The 19115-nt window shown below is 50.4% G+C and overlaps 1 protein-coding gene across 14 annotated transcripts in view; it reads right to left on the bottom strand.

Annotated features, from left to right (window-relative positions):
- The window catches only part of ANK1 (ankyrin 1), a 129641-nt gene that overhangs the window by 99210 nt on the left and 11316 nt on the right, over positions 1-19115 (bottom strand). For 3 of the 14 annotated variants that reach the window (XM_087856373.1, XM_045779121.2, XM_087856374.1), the window contains exon 1: positions 1113-1622. The exons of 1 other annotated variant lie outside the window; for it this stretch is intronic. In XM_087856373.1, the coding sequence (XP_087712499.1) occupies positions 1113-1151 (39 nt within the window). In that variant the 5' untranslated portion in view covers positions 1152-1622. Of the gene's footprint in view, positions 1-1112; positions 1638-19115 lie in introns of those variants that run through there. 10 more of the 14 variants (XM_045779123.2, XM_087856375.1, XM_087856366.1 and 7 more) reach the window with 7 other exon arrangements.

Here is a 19115-nt window from a genome sequence, read left to right as displayed (position 1 = left end):
AGCCAGTGAGCACACCTGTGTCGCCCCTGCCTTTATCGCACCGGCTACAAACAGAAGTGAACCCTGGGCCACAGCGTGTGTTTTCATTAAGTTTTTCATTTTTCTTTCCAGAAAGTTATGCTAGTCATGCTTCCCCAACTGTCTCCAGGAGCCCCAGTCAGACTGCCATTGGCAAAGGTAGAATGAACATATTAAAGGTGTCATTAAGGAAATAAAAGGTGCAAGCAGGAGTCCTGGGCGGGGTTCCCTTGTAATCTCCCAACACAACTGCCAGGCCTTGGGAAAAGCCCTGCCCAAGCCAGGGCACTTCCTGCCTCTGGCCTTAGAGGCTGGGTGATGCAGTGATGTCTGTGGAGCCAGAGTCGACCCTGATGCTGGGAAGACGTGGCATGATCCCCGGTCTGCCACTTGATGCTGTGCCTCCTACAAGTTCCCAAACCTCAATTTTCCCATTGCCAAAACAGGGATGATACACGGCTGGCTGGGGGGCCCTGAGGATGACAGGGTACGGGGAAAGCACCCCAGCACATAACAGGTCTGCCTTCCTCTCATCCCCATTCATTTCCCGCTAGCTCCGGACCTGGCGGACTAAGGTTTCTAAGGTTGAGGGGTCAGATGTGCGGCGGGAGAGGCGGCCCCCTCTCCAGCCAAGGCCAAGGCCAGGGCACTGGCATCCCCGCGGGTGCGAGTGGGGGTGGGTCCCCAGCAGCAAACCCTCTCGGCGGGACTGTCCTCCGGGGCGAGGGGACGCAGCCTCAGCGAGGGCCCCGAGCGCCCTGGTCTCCTCCCCCGCGCTCCCGCGTGCGCCCGCCTCACCCGGGCCGGCCACAGGTCAGGCCGCCTCCCGCCACCGGCCCCTTCGCGGCGGCAGCCTCCAGGCCAAAGGAATTTTCCTCTGGATCCTGCTAGAAGCCTAGGCGCCCGGCCGGCGTGAGGCAGCAGAAGGGCCGCCGGCGCGCGTCCCCGCACCCGCCCGGAAAGTTGGCGTCCGCCGAGCCCGCCGGGACCCGCAGCCCGCGGCCAGGGGCGCTGCGGCCCGGACCCCGCACGGCGGCGGCCCAACGCGCGCCGAGCTCCCCGCCCGAGCGGCCGCGAGCAGGCCGTCCACTCACCGCAGGGTCTGGACCGGACCTGCCCTGTCTCGCTGCCATCGTCCGGCGCCCGCGCTGAAATCCGAGCCCGGTTCCCTGCTCCCCCTCCCCCGTTATCTGCTCGGCGGCGCGGGGAGCGCCAGCAAGTTACACGGCATCTGGCTAAAAATACAGGCTCCCTCCGCTCGGCTCGGGCTCGGGCTCCGGCTCCGGCGCGGGTTCCGGCGCCCGGACCCCGCGCTCGCCCGCTAGCCCTCCAGCCAGCTAGCCAGCCGCTAATGGGATCTCTTCATTTTCTCTCCATTATTATGTCAGATGGGAAAGTTAATGCGAAGCGATCTCCGGAGAGAAGGCACCTGCTGCCAAGCCCAGCGGAGGGGGTGCGTGGAGGGTGCGGGTGGGGGTGCGGCCCCAGCTGCAGGTGCCGGCCGGCCGGGCGGGGAGCGAGCGTCCTGCCTCTGCAGAAGGGAGGCACACACGTCCAATGGAGGTGAGGAGCTCCAAGCTGCATGGCGCTCCCGCCCTGCCTCCCGCCACCCCGACTGCTCTAGTGAACGGGCCCCGGAGCCTGCAAAGACGGCCAGGGTGAGCTCAGCAAAGTCTATTTATGCCCCATAACCAATTTGCATGTTTTGAGCTCTTACACCGTGTCCTGAGATACCAGCTAATCAGCCTATTCCAGATTCTGCCAGAGAGCCGCGATGCGAAATGGAGCTGAGAGGCAGGGCACAGATCTGTTACTACCATCTCCCTCATCCCTCAAGTCTGCAGGGTTAATGAAACACCACCCGAGGAGGCTGGAGTAAGCGCCCAGTTTTTCGGGACCAGCCTCACCTTTTCCTGAGGTCATTTCAGGGGCAGATGTCAAAAGCATGTTGGGGGGGGCAAGGCGGCTAAGCCTTGGGGTGATGCCAGATTGTTAAGAACAGGTGATAACAAGGGATCAGCAAAAGTAACGCCAGGTAACCAGGCCCCTGGCAAAACTGTTCAGAGCATGGGAGCCCGGCTTCACCTTGTCTTCAAATAGCAGCCTAGACACCATACCAAATGCTCTTTTCCCACCCCTCCTGCCCTGACACATTGGTATGGTAGAGGTGTGTGTATCGGTGAGGAATTAATGCACTGAGCACGTGTTAGGTGATGGACATATTGCCTTACCTCAATTAATCCTCCATAAGGTAGATGGTGCTATTATGGTTGTAGGGACAAAGAAACTAAGCCCAGAGAGGTAAAGGGTCGGGACCATGCTCACCACCAGTAAAAGGAGGGTCCAGTGGACCCAAAGCCCTTCCATTAACAGCACTGGCAAGATTCCTAACGAAAGTGTACTCAGGGCCAGGAATAGGTAATGTGGAGCACGCTCCTGAAGGTTAGAAAAAACTCTGGGTGTTTTCCAAAGTGAAGTGCTCTTCAAAGCCATTCAACAATTAAGGCAAAGTCCCAAATAAGTGGGATAAATAAAGATCAAGAGATGAGGTCAGTATGTTGTCAAGAAAGAGTGATCTGAAGTGTATAATGCAGCTCACGCCTCCCCATGGGGGTGAAAAAACTGGCACTTGAAGACTGCAGCCTCAGAATGTTCCAGGTCCGAGACCTTCAACATCATTAGAGGATGAACTTCATGCCAGGCCACCTCTGCCCCACTGTCCCAAAGGGAAGGTGTCTGGGTGTGGGAAGCCACCCCAGCCCCTCCGCACCCCATGCAAATGTTAAAACATACATCCCTACAGGTCTTTGGCCCCACGCCTCTTAAACCTGCCTCTCAGATTTGCTAAAATGCTCTACAGAGAGAGCTTCAATTAATAAATTATGCTTACTGGAACAGCCCTGATCATAGCCCAGTGGAATAGCTCAAGGGATTCTAAAGCACCGTTCCAGCATTAATATTTAGAGAGACAGAGAAAACGCCCTACTCAAATGGAAGATGAGTAATATGTACGATACTCTCAAAAACACTGATAGAATTGACTCGCGCGATAAAAGATGGACTATTTTTTTTAACTGCTCTACTGAATTTAATTGACATAACACAAACAGCATATGTAAAATGTACAATTTGGTAAGTTTTGGTTTATGCATACCCCCCATAAAACCATCCCTACGATCCAGATAACGAACCTCCAGAATCACCTCCAAAAGTTTCCTCTGGCATCATAATGCCTCCCCTCTGCCAGCTGGTCCACATGGCCGCCAATACTTGGGGTGGTCAGTCCTAATTCAGACATTCTAATAGATGTGTAGTAGTTCTCTGTGCGGTTCATTTGCCTTTTCTAATAGCTAATGGTGTTAAACATCTTTTCAGGGGCTTGCTCGCCATCCACATATCTTCTTTGATGGTGTATCTGTTCAAATCCTTTGCCCATTTTAAAATCGGGTTGTTTGTTTCCTTATTATTGAATTTTAAGGGTTCTTTATATACAGAATGTCTGTTTTAAAGGTGAGGTAAACTAAGACCTTGCAAGTAAAGTGAAATACTCAAATACTAAAACATTCCCAGTGCAATTTTGGTACCCAGATCTTTTAACTCTTTTTTTTCTTTTAAAGATTTTATTTATTTATGTGACAGAGAGACAGCCAGCGAGAGACGAAACACAAGCAGGGGGAGTAGGAGAGGAAGAAGCAGGCTCCCAGCGGAGGAGCCCGATGTGGGACTCGATCCCGGAACACCGGGATCATGCCCTGAGTCGAAGGCAGACACTTAATGACTGCACTACCCAGGTGCCCCCCAGATCTTTTAACTCTTAAGCCCAGTGTCCTCTGGACCCTGCAATGCTATGGGTTATACACAATCACAAAGAGAAAGGACGACACAGTTACAGTGGACTGGAAGCTGACTACAGAGGAGAGTACTCTCACAGAGTACCGTGGGAGTAATGGGAAAGATGCTGAGGTGCGATCAGAGGACCTGAGTATTCTGGGCTGCCAAGAATTCTTGACGTCAGCCATGACCTCATTACTTTGAGGCTTTGCAACCTGAATAGGCGGAGAGGCGAGGCCCAAGAGAAGAGAGGAAACAATTTCATACGTGTTGCTCAGTAAGACCCAAGGTTACAGGAGCTGAAGTGGTTAGCATTAAAGAAGAGAAGGCTAAAGGATATGGCACTTCGGATGTAAAGTCCTCTAGCACAAGAGCCCGGAACCCCAGGACTGGCCTGATTATATGGTGCCTTTCCCAGGCATGGTCACCATGATGCTTCTTCCAGGCAGAAGTAGCTTGGTTCAAATGTTCTCTATTCCCAACCTCTCCCCTTCCCCACCTGCTCCCCTATAGGAGCAGCCCAGTGCTGGGCAGTGGTGCCCATAAATGCTTGCCGACTGATGTTTAAAGAGGGCATACCCACCGTCATAAGGAAATGGGAAGCCATGGGGTTAAGTTGATGTGGAGAAGATTTCCATTAGACATTTAGACAGAAAGAACTTTCCAGCTGTCGGGCATGTGACTTAATAAAACTCATTATTCAGAAAGGGCTGAATCTTTGCTGGGATCCTTCAGGAGAGCAGAGACAGATAGCTCACCATTCGATAAGGCGTACAGACGCACAGGGGAAACTCCATGACTAACCGCGGAGTCTTGGGGCTCTAGGCATTCGGAAAGATAAGGGATTATTATTTTCCCTATGAACTGCCTGCCCCTCCTGTGCCCTCCGTCACGACCACACCCGCAGACAACAAATAACCATCCTGCTCCTTGACTATTTCCTTTCCTTTCCAAACCTGACGGCTGCATTTTTTCCTGCAGGAATTGAGGGTGTCCGTGAGATCTGCCAGTGCGCGTCCCTGAAATCAAACTAAAGCGACAGAAAGCAATTGATGGGCTAGAGAAAAACCCGGGGCTTCTCAGGAAGGACACGGGACCACTTGTTCTAGCCTGTAGGTTCGCGGCGTCTACAGGTTTTTTTCTAATCTCACTAAATATTTTACCCACTGTCTCTGACGGTCCCTTGCAGACAGGCCTAATGGTGCTAGAGGCTCCAGCTGGGGGGCCTGTCCCTAGGCCACTTCCAGCTCTGTGGGGAGAAGAAAGCCAAGCTATTCACTTGTGACACAGAAACCCCGGGGGGGAGTGGGAGCCCAGGACAGTTTATGGGGCCCCTGCCATGATTCCTCCATGAATCTAGCTCTTCCAGAAACTGGGAGAACATGCCTTTTTGCTCAAAAGCCTGGAGCAAAGATTCTCAGGTGCGTGGGATTCTCAGATGACCGTGCCTCCACAGAACGTGCTGGGAGAACAGGAACAGGCAGCTTCAGGCAGCGGCCAGCCTAGATCCAAGCTGGCTCCTCTCTAAAGGAACATGAGAGCTGGCAAATTGAGTGCAGACCCAGGATTCCAGAGAGGGGCCTCCCTGGCACCTCAGGCCCTGGCAAAAAGGCTCTCCCCTGCCATTCACTGAGTGACACACGAGCCCCTCCTGCTCCCCTGGTTTAACCCTCAGACTTGGAACTAAGTTAATGACAATAGCACTCTTTGCTTTTCTGGGCAGCCTTACAATTCTCAAAGGCAGTAGGCCCACTCCGCTGCTGTTGAGCTGTGTGACTTTTGATAAGGGAAATAACTTTTCGAAGTGTTGGTTTCTCCCCCAGTAAAATGAAAATAAGGTGACTCACTTCTCCAGGTATTAGGAAAATCATGAAAAATGCCCAGTACCATTATGGGGCACAAAGCAGGTGCTCAGTAAAATGACAATTGACCCCCTTTTCCCTCCTCCTCTCCCTTCCTTCTTCTCAACTAAAACTTTTGTCAAAGGTGAACTCCCCCACCCCCAGAGGTATGGGGTGTTGCTTTGTTTCTGTTGTGGAAAATTAGGGCCTAGGGAGAGCTTCCCCAAAGTCCAACATCCATGGCCGAGAACAGGACCCCCAAGAGCCCCCAGCACTCTGCTGCAGCGACTAGACCCCCTTGGGCTTATCATGCACCATTTCAGCATCCATTTCCTCTGTGGTGAAGAAGTCTCCAGTCGTATGTCCAGCTCAAGCCCCGCTCCCGAGCCACGCGTCTGACAGTTCCCTTGGTGGCATTCCTGCCTCTGGCTGCCCCGTGGCCTTCCGACAAACAGAGCTTTGCCTCAACCAGTCTTCTATCTGGTTGGGCCCTCATGCACACAGGGAGTTGCCCCAGCTCCTGGAGCCTCTGCGCACAGTGGATAAGGGTGGGTACCAGGAACTCCACCCTTTACTGAGAAAGGCAGGCTCCTTTATCGCCAGCGGAGCCAGCCATCAACCACCCCGGGGAGTTCGTAAACCATCAAGAGCATGGCTGCTGGGAAGATGTTATTCCTCACGGAGACACGGTTGCACCCTCCTGCACTAGCCCCCACCCCCCTGCCCAATAATTAATTAGGAAGGCACTTCGCAGAATATGTGCTGTAGCTATTATGCTGAATGGACTAAGAAATCCACTCTGACTCCCTTCAGACCTTGTAATTCCTTCTTAAGCTTTTCAATAGTGAGAGAAGAAAGGGAAAGGAGAAAAGACAGTCTTGGTTGTTTTGCTATTTAATTTTGTGTGGTGAGCACTCAGTGGCTAACTGGGTAGCCCTGGGTGCCCTGCCTCACCAGAGCAAGAGATCGCAAGTGTGGGCTCTATTTAGGGAGGCGATCAGAGCCGGGTATCAGGTCCCATCGCGCTGGCACTGATCTCTATCATGTTCCTTTTAAGAGGGTTGGCAGGCCTGGAGTCTATTTTTAAACCCATGAGAAAGGTGGTATCCGGAGAGGACCAACATTAAACCCGGGATTGCTCCGGGGGAGACGGGCTGAATCCAGGATTTTCTCTTAACATACACCCAGGCTTTCCCCTTACTCCTGGGACCAGATAATGACTGTCCTTCCAAAGGGATCTTTTTAGTTTTATGTGCACTCTGACTCGACCTCAGTGGAATTTGACCCCTCGCGAGTCCTTGATTTGGAAAAGGGTTTTATACTCCGGGTCCACTTTTTTCAGTATTGAGTGGTTTTGTTTTGTTTTGGCATATCCCCACTCCTGGTGTGAAAAATCAATGTGCTTTTGAATATACTTGTCACCTCCCTCTCTGATTTTCAAATTATGTACTCTGGAACCCCCAACCCCCCCACCCCCGAAGCAAGGCTGCGCTCACAGCCAAGAGTTTGCCAATGGGAGGGACCAACAAAGCCTGACCTCCCCAGTGGTCTCTGTGCCCAGCACCCCAGAAATCCTGCCCCTGTGCTGGAGAGAAAGGAGGGGAGTGGACCCCAATGGCAAATCCACAGGGGACAGGATTATTTTCCCAACAGTGAGAAGCAAAGAGGCATCCAAACATCACTGTTTCGCATCCAATAACCAGATGAAGAGAGCAGAATGTTTTACGTACAATAACAAATTTCAACTTCAGTACCCATTTCTGTGTTTGGAGAAGAACTAGAACCGGAATTCCTAAAGAACTCAATGCCTTGAGAATAGCAAAAGCTTTTGCCTGCTGAGCAGTTCTGGAACCAGCCAGGACTACCCAGGCAAGGAACTAAGTATGAGATGAGGGATCTTCTCATATTCGTTCATCTCGACATCTGCATGCCCAGCACAGAAGCAGCACGAATACGTGTCTCTCAAGTTGAAAAGGATTATGTTCCCAAGTCAGCCAAATGGGAGCTTCAGCCCGGCCGGGTCAAAGCCACATAAGTGCGTGTTAGCAGGATACAGACCGCACACCAGAGGCTCAGGAAAGGTTAGCCGAACTGGAAGCCAAAGAAATTCATTCAATTCAGATTTTAAAATGAGTCACATCCATGAAAAAAAAAATCAGATGTTCTGAGCTGGTTGGCCAAATTGTTCATTTCCCCCCATGCTGTGATGGCCCCTGTGGAAACGGCCTCGGAACCTCTGTCATTTCCTAGGTGGGGCAGAGCCCTGGGCTGTGCGGCAGGAAAGGATCCTGCACCCCAGGGCTCACCCGCAGCTTCCCCCCCAGTCTGCATTTGCACGAAATTGCCAGCCCCGCCCCAACCAAGCAAGTGTGCTTCCTCACTCCCAAGGCAATGAGGCAGGCGGGTCCTTAATGGTGCCTATCTGTCTGCTGAGGGCGGGAGGATGCTGACATGTCACGGGGTGCATAAAGAGACGTCTGAAGGCGTCCCCCTCATCAAGCGTGCTGGCCCGCGTCCCGTTGCCACGTTCCTTGCTCGCCACTCTTGTAAGGCACTGGCTACGTTCAGAACCCACACTTCAGAACATATTGCCTGGCTGCCGACCGGGGGAGCCCAAGACTCAGGACGGAAATTACACACATTTTGGAAAACACGTATGCGCCGCACTGCCAGAATGGCCCAGTTTACTACACTTTGTCCGGCGTTCCCACACATTATGGAAACCTTCCTCTGCAGCCTGCTGGTATGCGAAGAAGCTGCAAAATCAAACTCATTTCACACTGGGACATGCTAACATGGACAACTTTTTTTTTTTTTTCCAAACTGCCAAATGGGCTTGACTCTTGGCAGTGGACCCCATGGCTCACTTTCCAAAGGATGTCCAAGTATTCCTTCAGATGGCCCTACATGGTTGGCCAGGAGATCTGCTCAGGCCTCTCCTTTATTTGAACAATCCTCCCTAAAAAGAGAGAGCTGGAATGGGTGGCCCATGGCCAGCCTGACCTACAGAAAGAATTCCAGAGGGGGTCATGCTCCCCAAAGTTCGTCCAGTCTCTGGAGCAAGGCTTCCCCAGCTCGGGGGAGGTAGTGTTGAGACCCCCAGTAGGAACTGGGGCCTGGGAAGATCACGCCCTGTGACCCCCTTCCCTGCTCTCTGGCCCATAATACTTCACTCTGGTGCCAATGAGGTACAGATACAAGAGCAGGAAGGGGAAAGACGCTGAAAATCATGGGAGCTAAGATCTCAGAGCCAGATGCTGTCCTGAGCGCTGTAGATGTCAGCGCATTTACAACCACCCTAGGGAGCAGCTGCCGTTAGAATTCGCATCTCACAGAAGACAAGCTATGGCACAAAAACATGAAGTAATTTGCCCAAAGTCACCCAAGAGCACGATGGTGCTCTGGGCAGGGCATGAAGCAGAGGGAAGAGAGCTGCTCTGGGTTTTGCTTGATTATATGAGCTAAGGTATTTGGGGGGTAAGTGAGAAAAGTGAAATTCAGTGTTCTCCAGGAAGAATGGATCCGTGTTGGAAATCTGAGTGCAGCTAAGGGCTTCTTTATTAATTTGGGATTCCCGCTAGTCAAAAGAGACCCCAGACACAGATCAGAGGCAAGTTCGACGCCGAAATGTTTGCGTGACCCTGGGCCCTAAAGGGTTTAATGAGAGGGGACCCAACCAAGACTGTCTCTTCCCAAAGGGTTGGGGAAATGCAGAGTCTTGAAACAATAAGATGGGTTTTAATCCCAGTCCAACTGAGTTCCCTAGAATTATCACAGGAACTTCAGTAATACCCCCTTTGGAGCCAGGTGAGAACAGCTCCAGGAAGCAGGAGCTAAGCCTCCACAGCTGGCCCTGGGTCCTCAACCCTGGGAGGGATAATGAGGTAGTGGATCCTTAGGGACCCTCTGCTGTGAAACCGTCTCTTTCCCCTTCTCTGGAGCCCTGATGGTCAGAGCAGACCCAGCTGGCCAAATGCTGACTGAAGGGGCTTCTTCTCTCTTCCCGGAGACCAAACATTTCAAAGCAATTAAACCCAATTAAGCCAGTACCTGGCCTACCTAGCATCTCCTGAATTTTGCCATTCCTCACCACCTGACAACAAGAAGATAGGCTCTTGCCTTCAAGATCCTCTTAAGTTCCTTTCAACAGCGTACTTAGCAGTTACCACTGAAGAACACCTTGGTATCTGCCTTCTACTTCCCAGGCCTATTTCCTCTTTACTACCAGGGCAACAAGAGCAGGTGCCGCCCATAATATTTCACATGGGGCTCATCATATTAGTCTTAATAATTGAATAGAGACCATTATCTTTCTATTTAATCCCCTTGTGAATTCTGGCTGGCTAATCTTTGAGATATCATTTCATACAGTATTTATATCACCCCTTTTATAATTACTTACATAAAAGGTGAGGAAATAAGTTATAAATCAGCCACATCTGCATGTCTCTCTGTCCCGCTGGTCCGCAGAAATCCCCACCTACAATGAGTGAATCCTAAGGTATGTTACTCATTTGGACATTGACATTTCTAATGTGTACAATGATGAAACATATCTAGATGGCCCCTTTTTAAACCTTGGCTTCATATCTTTTTAAAGAAATAAAATGTTACAGAAGTATTGATGTTCTTTCCATATCTAAAATGTTAGACTTTGTGAATATCTTCCTTGTACTCTAAAATCAACCTTGACAAGTACTTCTACAAGCTGTTTCTCACAATGACCTTTCTCAACACTCCTGACCTTGAACTCCTAAATAAAGGCATGTTAAGTATTGGAGAAAGAACAAGAGAAGTGGGCAGTGAACCAAGTATCACTAAAAAACCCATTATCGTTTCTATAATGACTGAGCTGGTTCTTGCCAAAAGAGAGAGAGAGAGAGAGAGAGAAACATTTCCAGGATTTCTGAAATAAGATACAAAGATGCCAATCAACATTTCCAAAGGAAAATCATTGCCAATATCCTTATCGACCTTTGGCCCCTCAGATGCTTTTAGGGTGAGCGTAACAGAGATCACTTATCAACATAAGACTTGGTGGTGCTGATAGGTCTGCGTCTCATTCATTTAACCTTCCATTCAGACATGAACTGGTGAATTGCCACGTGCAGTCCAAGAGCCGGATGGAAGACAGAAATCAGCAGATTCCATGGTTACCACCCTTGGGAAGACTGCAAACTAGCAGACAAAAAGATGCGCTGTATGGAAAACAGAAGGGTGGAGGGTCCAGGAGGGGATGTCCCACGGCCCGGCTAAAACTGAAAGAGAGGTTCCCGTAAGACGTGCTGAGGTCAGAGGGGGCAAGAGCACTCAGGGCCATCTTTTATTGAGCAGAGAGATTTGAATCGAACCTTAAGGACCGACTGCCAGTTTTTAGGAAATCATGGGATCAGTTTCAACTTGCACCTCCCCCTGGCCCCCACGCTCCAGGTGTTTGGTTACAGAAGATAGAACACACGGATCCAGAAACAAACACTTGTAAATACACACATATATGTATGGCAACAAAAGAAATATGTCCACTCTAGGGAACTGTGTGAATATTATGTAAAAGAATAATTCATTCCAAATGATAGCACAGCTTTTAACATTGTAAATATCTCCTGTTGTGAGGTCGAAGGGAGTTTCCGTCCCTCACAACGGTTTTATGCAAACAGGAAAATGAGATGATGGTTGTTGGATTCATTCATTGGTTCAAAAAATATCTGCAAGGGGGCGCCTGACTGGATTAGTCGGCGAAGTATGTGACTCTTGATCTTGGGGTCGTGAGTTCAAGCCCCACACTGGGCTCAGGGCTTATTTAAAAAATAATTCTATATCTGTATGCTTGTTAGGTGCCAGACACTCTTCAGGATCCAGCACGGCACAGAGAGACAAAAATCCTGCCCTCAAAGAGCCTGCATTCTAATGGGAGGGCGCGGAAGTGGATGGATGGGCAACAAGATACTGATCCGGTAGGGAAGTGGCAAGCCCCACAACGGACAATCCCACGGGGAAAAGGACAGGGAGTGAGGTGGGATGCATGGCAGACACAGGCGGCCTCGCTGAGGAGGTGACGCTGGAGCAGAGGCCCGAACACAGGCAGAGGTGGAGTGTGTGGTATCCAGAAGTGCCTAGGTGGTGAGAGGTATCTTGATGTGGTCAAGGAACATTCTAGTGCTCTATCCCACCGCTCTGCCACCACTGAGACACGCCTCTTACTGGGTCAGGAGTGCCCTGTTCTACACCCACAGATTCTATGCATCTTTTGGTGATGTCCACTGGACAAGAAGGTAGAAGCACTCACTGGTGAGGAACCAAAAGAAAGAGACAGCAGCAGGTAACATTCAGGGGGTGCTTACTATGGGGTGGGTGCTGTTCTAAGATCCTCTAAGTGCTAACTCTTTTTTTTTTTAAGTCAAAGGTTTTTCTTTATTTTTTCTAAGGACTTATAATTTATTTGAGAAAGAGAGTGTGCACACATGCGGTGGGGTGGGGGGTGGGCAGGGGGAGACAAAGAGGGAAAGGGAGAGAGGGAGAGAGGGAGAATCTCAAGCAGACTTCCTGCTGAGCGTGAAGCCTGACCCAGGGCTGGATCTCATGACTCAGATCAGGACCTGAGCCAAAATCAAAAGAATTGGACACACAACTGACTGAGCCACCCAGGTGCCCCTTCTTTAAAATAACTAATAAAACTGGTAAGTCCCTGGGAAGATGGATCAAGGAAAAAGAAAAGGCACAAGGACCTAAGTCAGGAATGAAGTAAGGGACATCACTACAGATCCTTTTGACATGAAGACAATAATAAAAACATTATGAACAATTAATGTCTATACATTTGAAAATTCAAAAACAAAGAATTCCTTGAGAAAATGCAACTTACTGAGACTTTTTTTTTTTAAAGATTTTATTTATTCGAGAGAGAGAGACAGAGATAGTGACAGAGAGCACAAGTGGGGAGGAGAGAGAGAAGCAGGCTCTCCGCCAAGCAAGGAGCCCAATGTGGGGCTCAATCCCAGGATTCTGGGATCATGACCTGAGCCGAAGGGAGACGTTCAACTGACTGCGCCACCCAGGCGCCCCCTTACTTAGACTTTAATAAAAATATTAAACCCACAATTAAACCTTTCCACAAAGAAAACTATAAGCCAAGATGGCTTTATTAGTGAGGGATTTATACACCAAGGAAAAATAACTCCAACCTTACACTAACTTCCAGAAAATGAGTATAAACTTTCTAGCTTGTTTTATAAGGTCAACATAATCTTGATATCAAAACCTTATTGATAAGGATATTATTAAAAAGGAAATGTTATAGTCCATTTACTCTTACCAATGAAAATGCAAAAAAAACTAAATAACAATGCTAGCGCTAACTCATTTAATCCTCACAGCAGCTTCAGAAGGTACATGCTCTAATGGTCCTTATTTTACGAGTGGAAAACAGAGGCACAGGGAGGTTAACAAACTTGCCCAGGGTCACACAGCATATACGTGGTAGAGCCAGGATTTGAATTCTGCAATCTGGAGCCAAACCTGCCCCTGCGAGCATTCGGCTCTCGTGGACACCGAGACTGTGGAAGGATAGAAAGCCCAGGAACTCTGAGGACGCCATAAATAAACGAGGCGTCAGCTCTGTCTGGGAAAGCAATGAGAGAACACCAGGGAAGGTCTCTGTTCTCTAATGGCCGCTTGGTGCGTGCCAGGGCAGGGCTTTGTCCAGGCCACTTAGTCTAATTATTATTTTGCATTTGCGAAGGGCCTACCCTGTCCCGAGGCCAATCAGGGAAGCTGAAGTCACAGACAGCTGAAACAGCCCCGGGGGGCCTCCCCGGGGACTCCCTGGAATGCAGCTGGCTAATCACACCGGATAGGAGGCCCAAGTTCACCTCCTCTCGATTTTTAACCAGTAACTTCCAATTACTTCCTCTTGGACGCGGACTGAACTCATTAATAGCATTAACATTTTTCAAATGCCTGTAGGAGTTTGTTGAGTTAACCTGAGTGACTCATTATTATAGCACAGTTCAGCTTATTCTCCTCTCCTCCCGGGGGGGGGGGGGGTGAGACATCTTCCTACACCACAGCCAGGGAGAGGGGGAGAGGAGCAGACTCCTCTCCTTCGCTGGATTCTTACCCCACCCCCCCACCCCCCGCCGTGGGTCGATGCTTGTTGGGCCCACACGGTAATGGTTTTCCTGGAGCCCAAGGCCTGAATGGTTCCAGAACCCGCCCAGGCCACTTCGTGTGTGTGTGTGTGTGTGTGTGTGTGTGTGTGTGTGTGTGTGTGTGTGTGTCTATGTGCGCGTGTGCACGGGGACCGTCCCTGTCAGGGCAGCCTCAGACTTCCAGACAAACAGCGAGTCTGAGGACATTAGACTCTGGCGCTGGGGGCCAGGTAAGGGGAGAGGATGGTGAGGAGGGCAGGGGCTGCTAGAGGTCTTTTCTGTGGGCAGCTGTGGTACAGTTCATGGGACAGATTACTTCAAGATGGGGGTGGGGGAGGGGAGAGAACATGCCACGTACAAAAAAAATCACGAGCGCTTTGGCGTTTAACTTGCAGTCGTGCCTCACTGTACAACTGGTGAAATCCCTGACCAGAAATGCTGAAGAGAAATGTCTCCGCCCTCTGCTTCTGTTTGTGGCGAGTCTCCCTCTGGGGGGGGGGGGGGAGGGGAGTCACCACTTTTTGTTGGAACTGAGGGCTCTATTTGGAAGGCTTGAGAGAGGAGGTGAACACCAGTCAGAGGTTTTGTCAGTGATGAGGAGCGGGATTCATCTGTGGCCTTGCACCTCAGCCCGAAATCTCTTTGACCCCCTCAGCCTCCCCCGCCCTCTGCCGTTTTCCCAGCAGTCAGCCCACTTTGGACCACCCGCACACCCGCGGTCAGGCTCCCCGCCTCTTGCCTCTTCCCTATTTGGAAAGGCACCGTTGTGCCTCTCAAGAGATACCTTTCAGGCGGGTACCACAGGAACCACCCCCAGCCCGCGGTTGTGTCAGGGTCTTCTGCTCGGGGGCTGCATCCCAGGGATCACAGGCAGGACCCACCTTCCCACGCTCCCCGAGCCCTGGGTGCTCAGGCTCGGATCTCACCACACTTCCTACCTCTCTACCCTCTTTTGATTTCCCCCTCACACACCGCTGCTGTCTTCTGCAGAAGAAGAAGCAGCATGCAGTCATTCCCAAACCCAACAAAGGTTGAAATCAACCTGCACTCCGAGCTGCACCCTCCGATTACAGCCGGAGAGGCATAGATTTCAGGGCCTGGAAACAACCCCTCATCTCCAGGCCTGGAAGGACAGAACGACTGGCTCAAGGTCACAGGTCATGGCAGAAGTGGGACCAGAGACCAAGCCCTCTGTCTTCTAGTCCAGCGTGTTCCATGACCTCACCCCTAGAGTGGGCTCCAGGGGCCTCTTCTCCCTGTCCTTACTGGGACAGGGCACAGATAGCGAGGACCAAATGGAGCAAGGAGAGAGGAGGGCTGGGGAGGGCAGAAGGTCTCCAAGGCCAAGAGGGATTGGGGGCCATTGTCAGCTTCCGGTCTGATCTCAGAGCCCAGGGTTAGGGAGGTGAGAACACGTGCAGGGGGTAAGGAGCAAACTCGGGAGGGGCTGAGGGATCCACGGCTGTTGGCCACTCCCTCGCCTGAAGCAGCCGCCTGGGGCCTAGTGGCCGGCCCCATCTAAATTAAGGCCAAGGGCAGAGCAGTCAAAACAACTCCTAGCCAAACTCGGAGCGCAGCTGGTCAACCCGGGGATTTAAATCACGGGATTTTAAATGGCTAGCTACAAAACAGGGGTTTAGTCACTACTTGCTGAGTCCTGAGTTTGGAGAGATGGGGCCATTCATAGGCCTGCCCACCCCACCCCTTCCCCTGGTACCAGCCTAAGGGCGCCAGAGCCCTTCACCAAGGAGACCTGCCTGTCACGCCCTCTTTCTCATTCCCGGTATTACGTTGTCCCCCAGCGCACCCCAGTTCCGGGACTGGGTACGTCTGCCGTGGGACCGCCCGATGGAGGAGGGAGTATTTCCAGAGCCAGCTGTTAACTCGAACGTGCAAACTGTCAAAGCCAAGAGGGAGGGCCAGAAAGAAACGGCATGTTGCAGGGAAGTCATCCATCTGTGCTGGCTAAGGATGGGCCTGCCGTTTCTTGGGTGGGTGTTTCAAACTGGGGAGAAAGAAAGCTGCTACCCTTCAGGCTTCCTCCGTGAATCTCTCCTTATTTGTTTGCCACGAACCAGCGAGTGATGGCAAACCAGTCGCCTAAACCTCCTGCTCCCCAGTTTCCACCTCCATCAAACGAGATCGTGTTTCCAGTGGGGGCATCACACTGAATCAGTTCCGGCTGTAGGCCTGTCTCAAGAGAGCGTAAGGCCCCCCCCCCCAGGGATTTCCTAACACCTACGAGAACCATCTCAGGGGGTCTGGGACTCCTGGTGAGTCAAACAATAAGCCCTTTATTTGAATCAAAAGATAGTACATTGCATATATTAATTTTTACTTCGTCTTACACATTTGGAGTTTGGGTCTCTCTAATCACCTATGCAAATCTAAGTAAACAAAATGCAAATCTGGGTCCCAAATTAGATGAAAGAATTCCATCCTATTCGGCTTATAAAATTTCAAGGATTTCATTGCCCTGATCATTAGACACCAGCTGATAAGAAAGCCCCAAGATTTCTAACCGTTGTATATACTACATGGTGTAGGCATTCCTAAAATATCCACACCGGAAAAAGCTCCTTTGCTCATCCCAAATGCATTTCCCCTGATTGAATGATTTTCTCATTTCCACAGAGAGCTATTAAACCAACCACGCAAATTATCAAGGCCCCACAGACCCAGGAGGAGAAAGAAAGAAATTAGATAACGTAAGGTAGTCAAGGTCAGCAAAGTGAATACAGCACCAAACCCCATTTCCTCTTTGTGCTGTTTATCTTATGATCACATCATTCAAGGCTCTCCTTTCCAAGGACATCTAAGTCCTAGTCCTGGTCGATGCCACTGTCCTTCCTTGGAAGTTTTTGACAGGCCTCTGATCAGACACTACTCTCTGGAGAATTCTACCTGTTGGTAAGTCCTTCCTCACATTAGATGGCAATCTGCCTTCCTCTGACTTCTACCCCACCTTTCACCTGGTCATGACCTCGCGAACACCATGGTGTGACTCTCTGCTCTTGCCAGTGGCACCCTAGTGACAATTAGGGACTTTCTTCCAGACTCTTCTTTTCTGCTCCTTGTTCCTTCAAGGTTTCCCCCAGATGGCATTCCAGACCCCTTTCCTTGGTGATTTCCTGCCTATATCTGTGCTCCTATTACCAGGGTCTCTTCTAAAATGAAAATCTGAACACCACCCTCTCAATGTAGCCTGATACTATGTTTCCCAAAGTGTGCTCCCTGGGACCACCAGCCCTGTGCCCTGTCACCCACCCCACCCCAAAGGGTGTACTGGGTGAGGAAGTATGGGGAGACACAAACTCTACCCTCAGAGATTCTCAAAGCAAGGGAGCGTGGAAGAGCTCTGAGTGGTCTTGGAGAAACCTGACCAGCTGTGCGCAAGCCACTGTTTCCCAGTGGTTGACTCTAAAACTCTTTATGTCCCCACACAACACAGGGCAGGAGAGGCTGGTCATTTTCACTCTGATCTCCAGCTAGCTCAGCTCTACAGACGTCCGTGTATTTTTCTGCCCTACTCTTGTTCACTCCATGAAGAACTTCAATGCAATAGCTGTGTTTAGTGAATTCCTTCTTAAAGCAAAACACTTTTTTGGGGATGTAATTAGCCCGTTCCAGGAGATCCTGGGTGGCTCAGTCAGTTAGGCATCTGCCTTCGGCTCAGGTCATGATCTCCAGGTCCTGGGATTGAGCCCCGCATCAGGCTTCCTGCTCTGCAGGCTGTCTGCTTCTCTCTCTCTCCCTCTGCCCCTCCCCCACTGCTCATTCTCTCTCTCTTTCAAATAAGTAATATCTTTAAAAAAAAAATCAGCCAGTTCCATAATTATTCTGTTTTGTGCATGTGAACTTTGGTATCTTACATTTTCACCTCTTCAGTAAGTTTTATAATACAATTCAAGCTTCCAGCTACCACATGAGTATTTTTTTCGGGGACTGATATTTGTCATTAAATTCACTGACAAATACAAAAGGCAAGGAGGAAGCTGGAAACATTCTGAGATGCTTTTACCATGTATGGTGTATCCAAATCTAGGCAGTTAAAGCATTTTTTTTGCTTTCAATGGAAGTTTTTATATATAAAATAATTTTCCTATGTGCTTGAGAACTAGCTACTTAAAAAACCCATGGTGACGTTTTTGCAAGTTAAGTAAACATCCTGTTACACATCTGTTTTGGGGGTTCAGATGTCTACACACTACACACTTACTGAGGCAGTTTCACTTCGTGTTTCAAAGTACAGGGGAGAGCCTGTGCGTGGTGGGTCCAATGAGACTTTGCTGAAGGAATGGGCAGAGTGGTATGCATCTTTTTTTTTTTAAGGATTTTATTTATTTATTTGTCAGAGAGAAAGAGACTGAGAGAGCAAGCACAAGCAGGGGGAGCGGCAGGCAGAGGGAGAAGCAGGCCCCCGGCTAAGGGAGGAGCCGATGCGGAGCTCGATCCCAGGACCCTGGGATCATGACCTGAGCCAAAGGAAGATGTTTAAATGACTGAGCCACCCAGGCGCCCCGGGGCAGAGTGGTATGATATGAAGGATCCAAAAGACAGGTCTGCTAGGATCCTGCCACAGAGCCAGCATCTGGGAGTGGACTCCTGGGAGTCCCATATGAAATGCCACCACGTGGTCAGGGAGGAGAGAGGCCAGCCCCTGCTTCCCTTCCCAAAGAATAAGGTACAGGTTAAGGAGTCAGGCTCTGGGCCCAGCTTCCCTGGCTTCATATCACCGTTCCAACACCTCCTGGCTACATAGCCTTGGGCAAATTGTAATCTCCCTGTGCCTCAGTTTCCTGATCTGTGACATGCAAGGATTTCGTAGAGCCACCCAGGGATGAAATGAAGAAATACTTGTAGGGTTCTTAGAAAAGGGCCTGGCACACGGCTCAGAAGATATTAGTGAGGCCCTCTCGTTTTCCTTTTCTTAGTTTGTTCTCTCCCATCCACGCACTGCTTTCCATTTTAACGCAAGCACCTGAGCCTGGCTCCCTACCATCCACTTCGCACACTGGCGCACCAGTCAACTTCCTGAACACAACCAGGATCATGAGACTTCTGCTCAGAACCCTTCCGTTGCTCCCCACTGCTTTCCGGTCCTTTGAACACCCTGGCAGGTCATTCCCAGGTCCTTCTTCATCTACTTTCCCACTCACTTTCCATCCTGATCTCATACCCTTCTTTTCCTACCTGAGTTGACATGAACACACACTGACGACTCGGGGTCTTTCCCCAGGGTGACCTCTCCCTCTGGGGCGCCCTTCCACGCTCCTGT

This window comes from Ursus americanus, chromosome 27, assembly GCF_024610735.1.
Source record: "Ursus americanus isolate L20-20 chromosome 27, mUrsAme1.1.p, whole genome shotgun sequence".
NCBI lineage: Eukaryota > Metazoa > Chordata > Mammalia > Carnivora > Ursidae > Ursus > Ursus americanus.
This window is presented reverse-complemented; position numbering and strand designations above follow the sequence as displayed.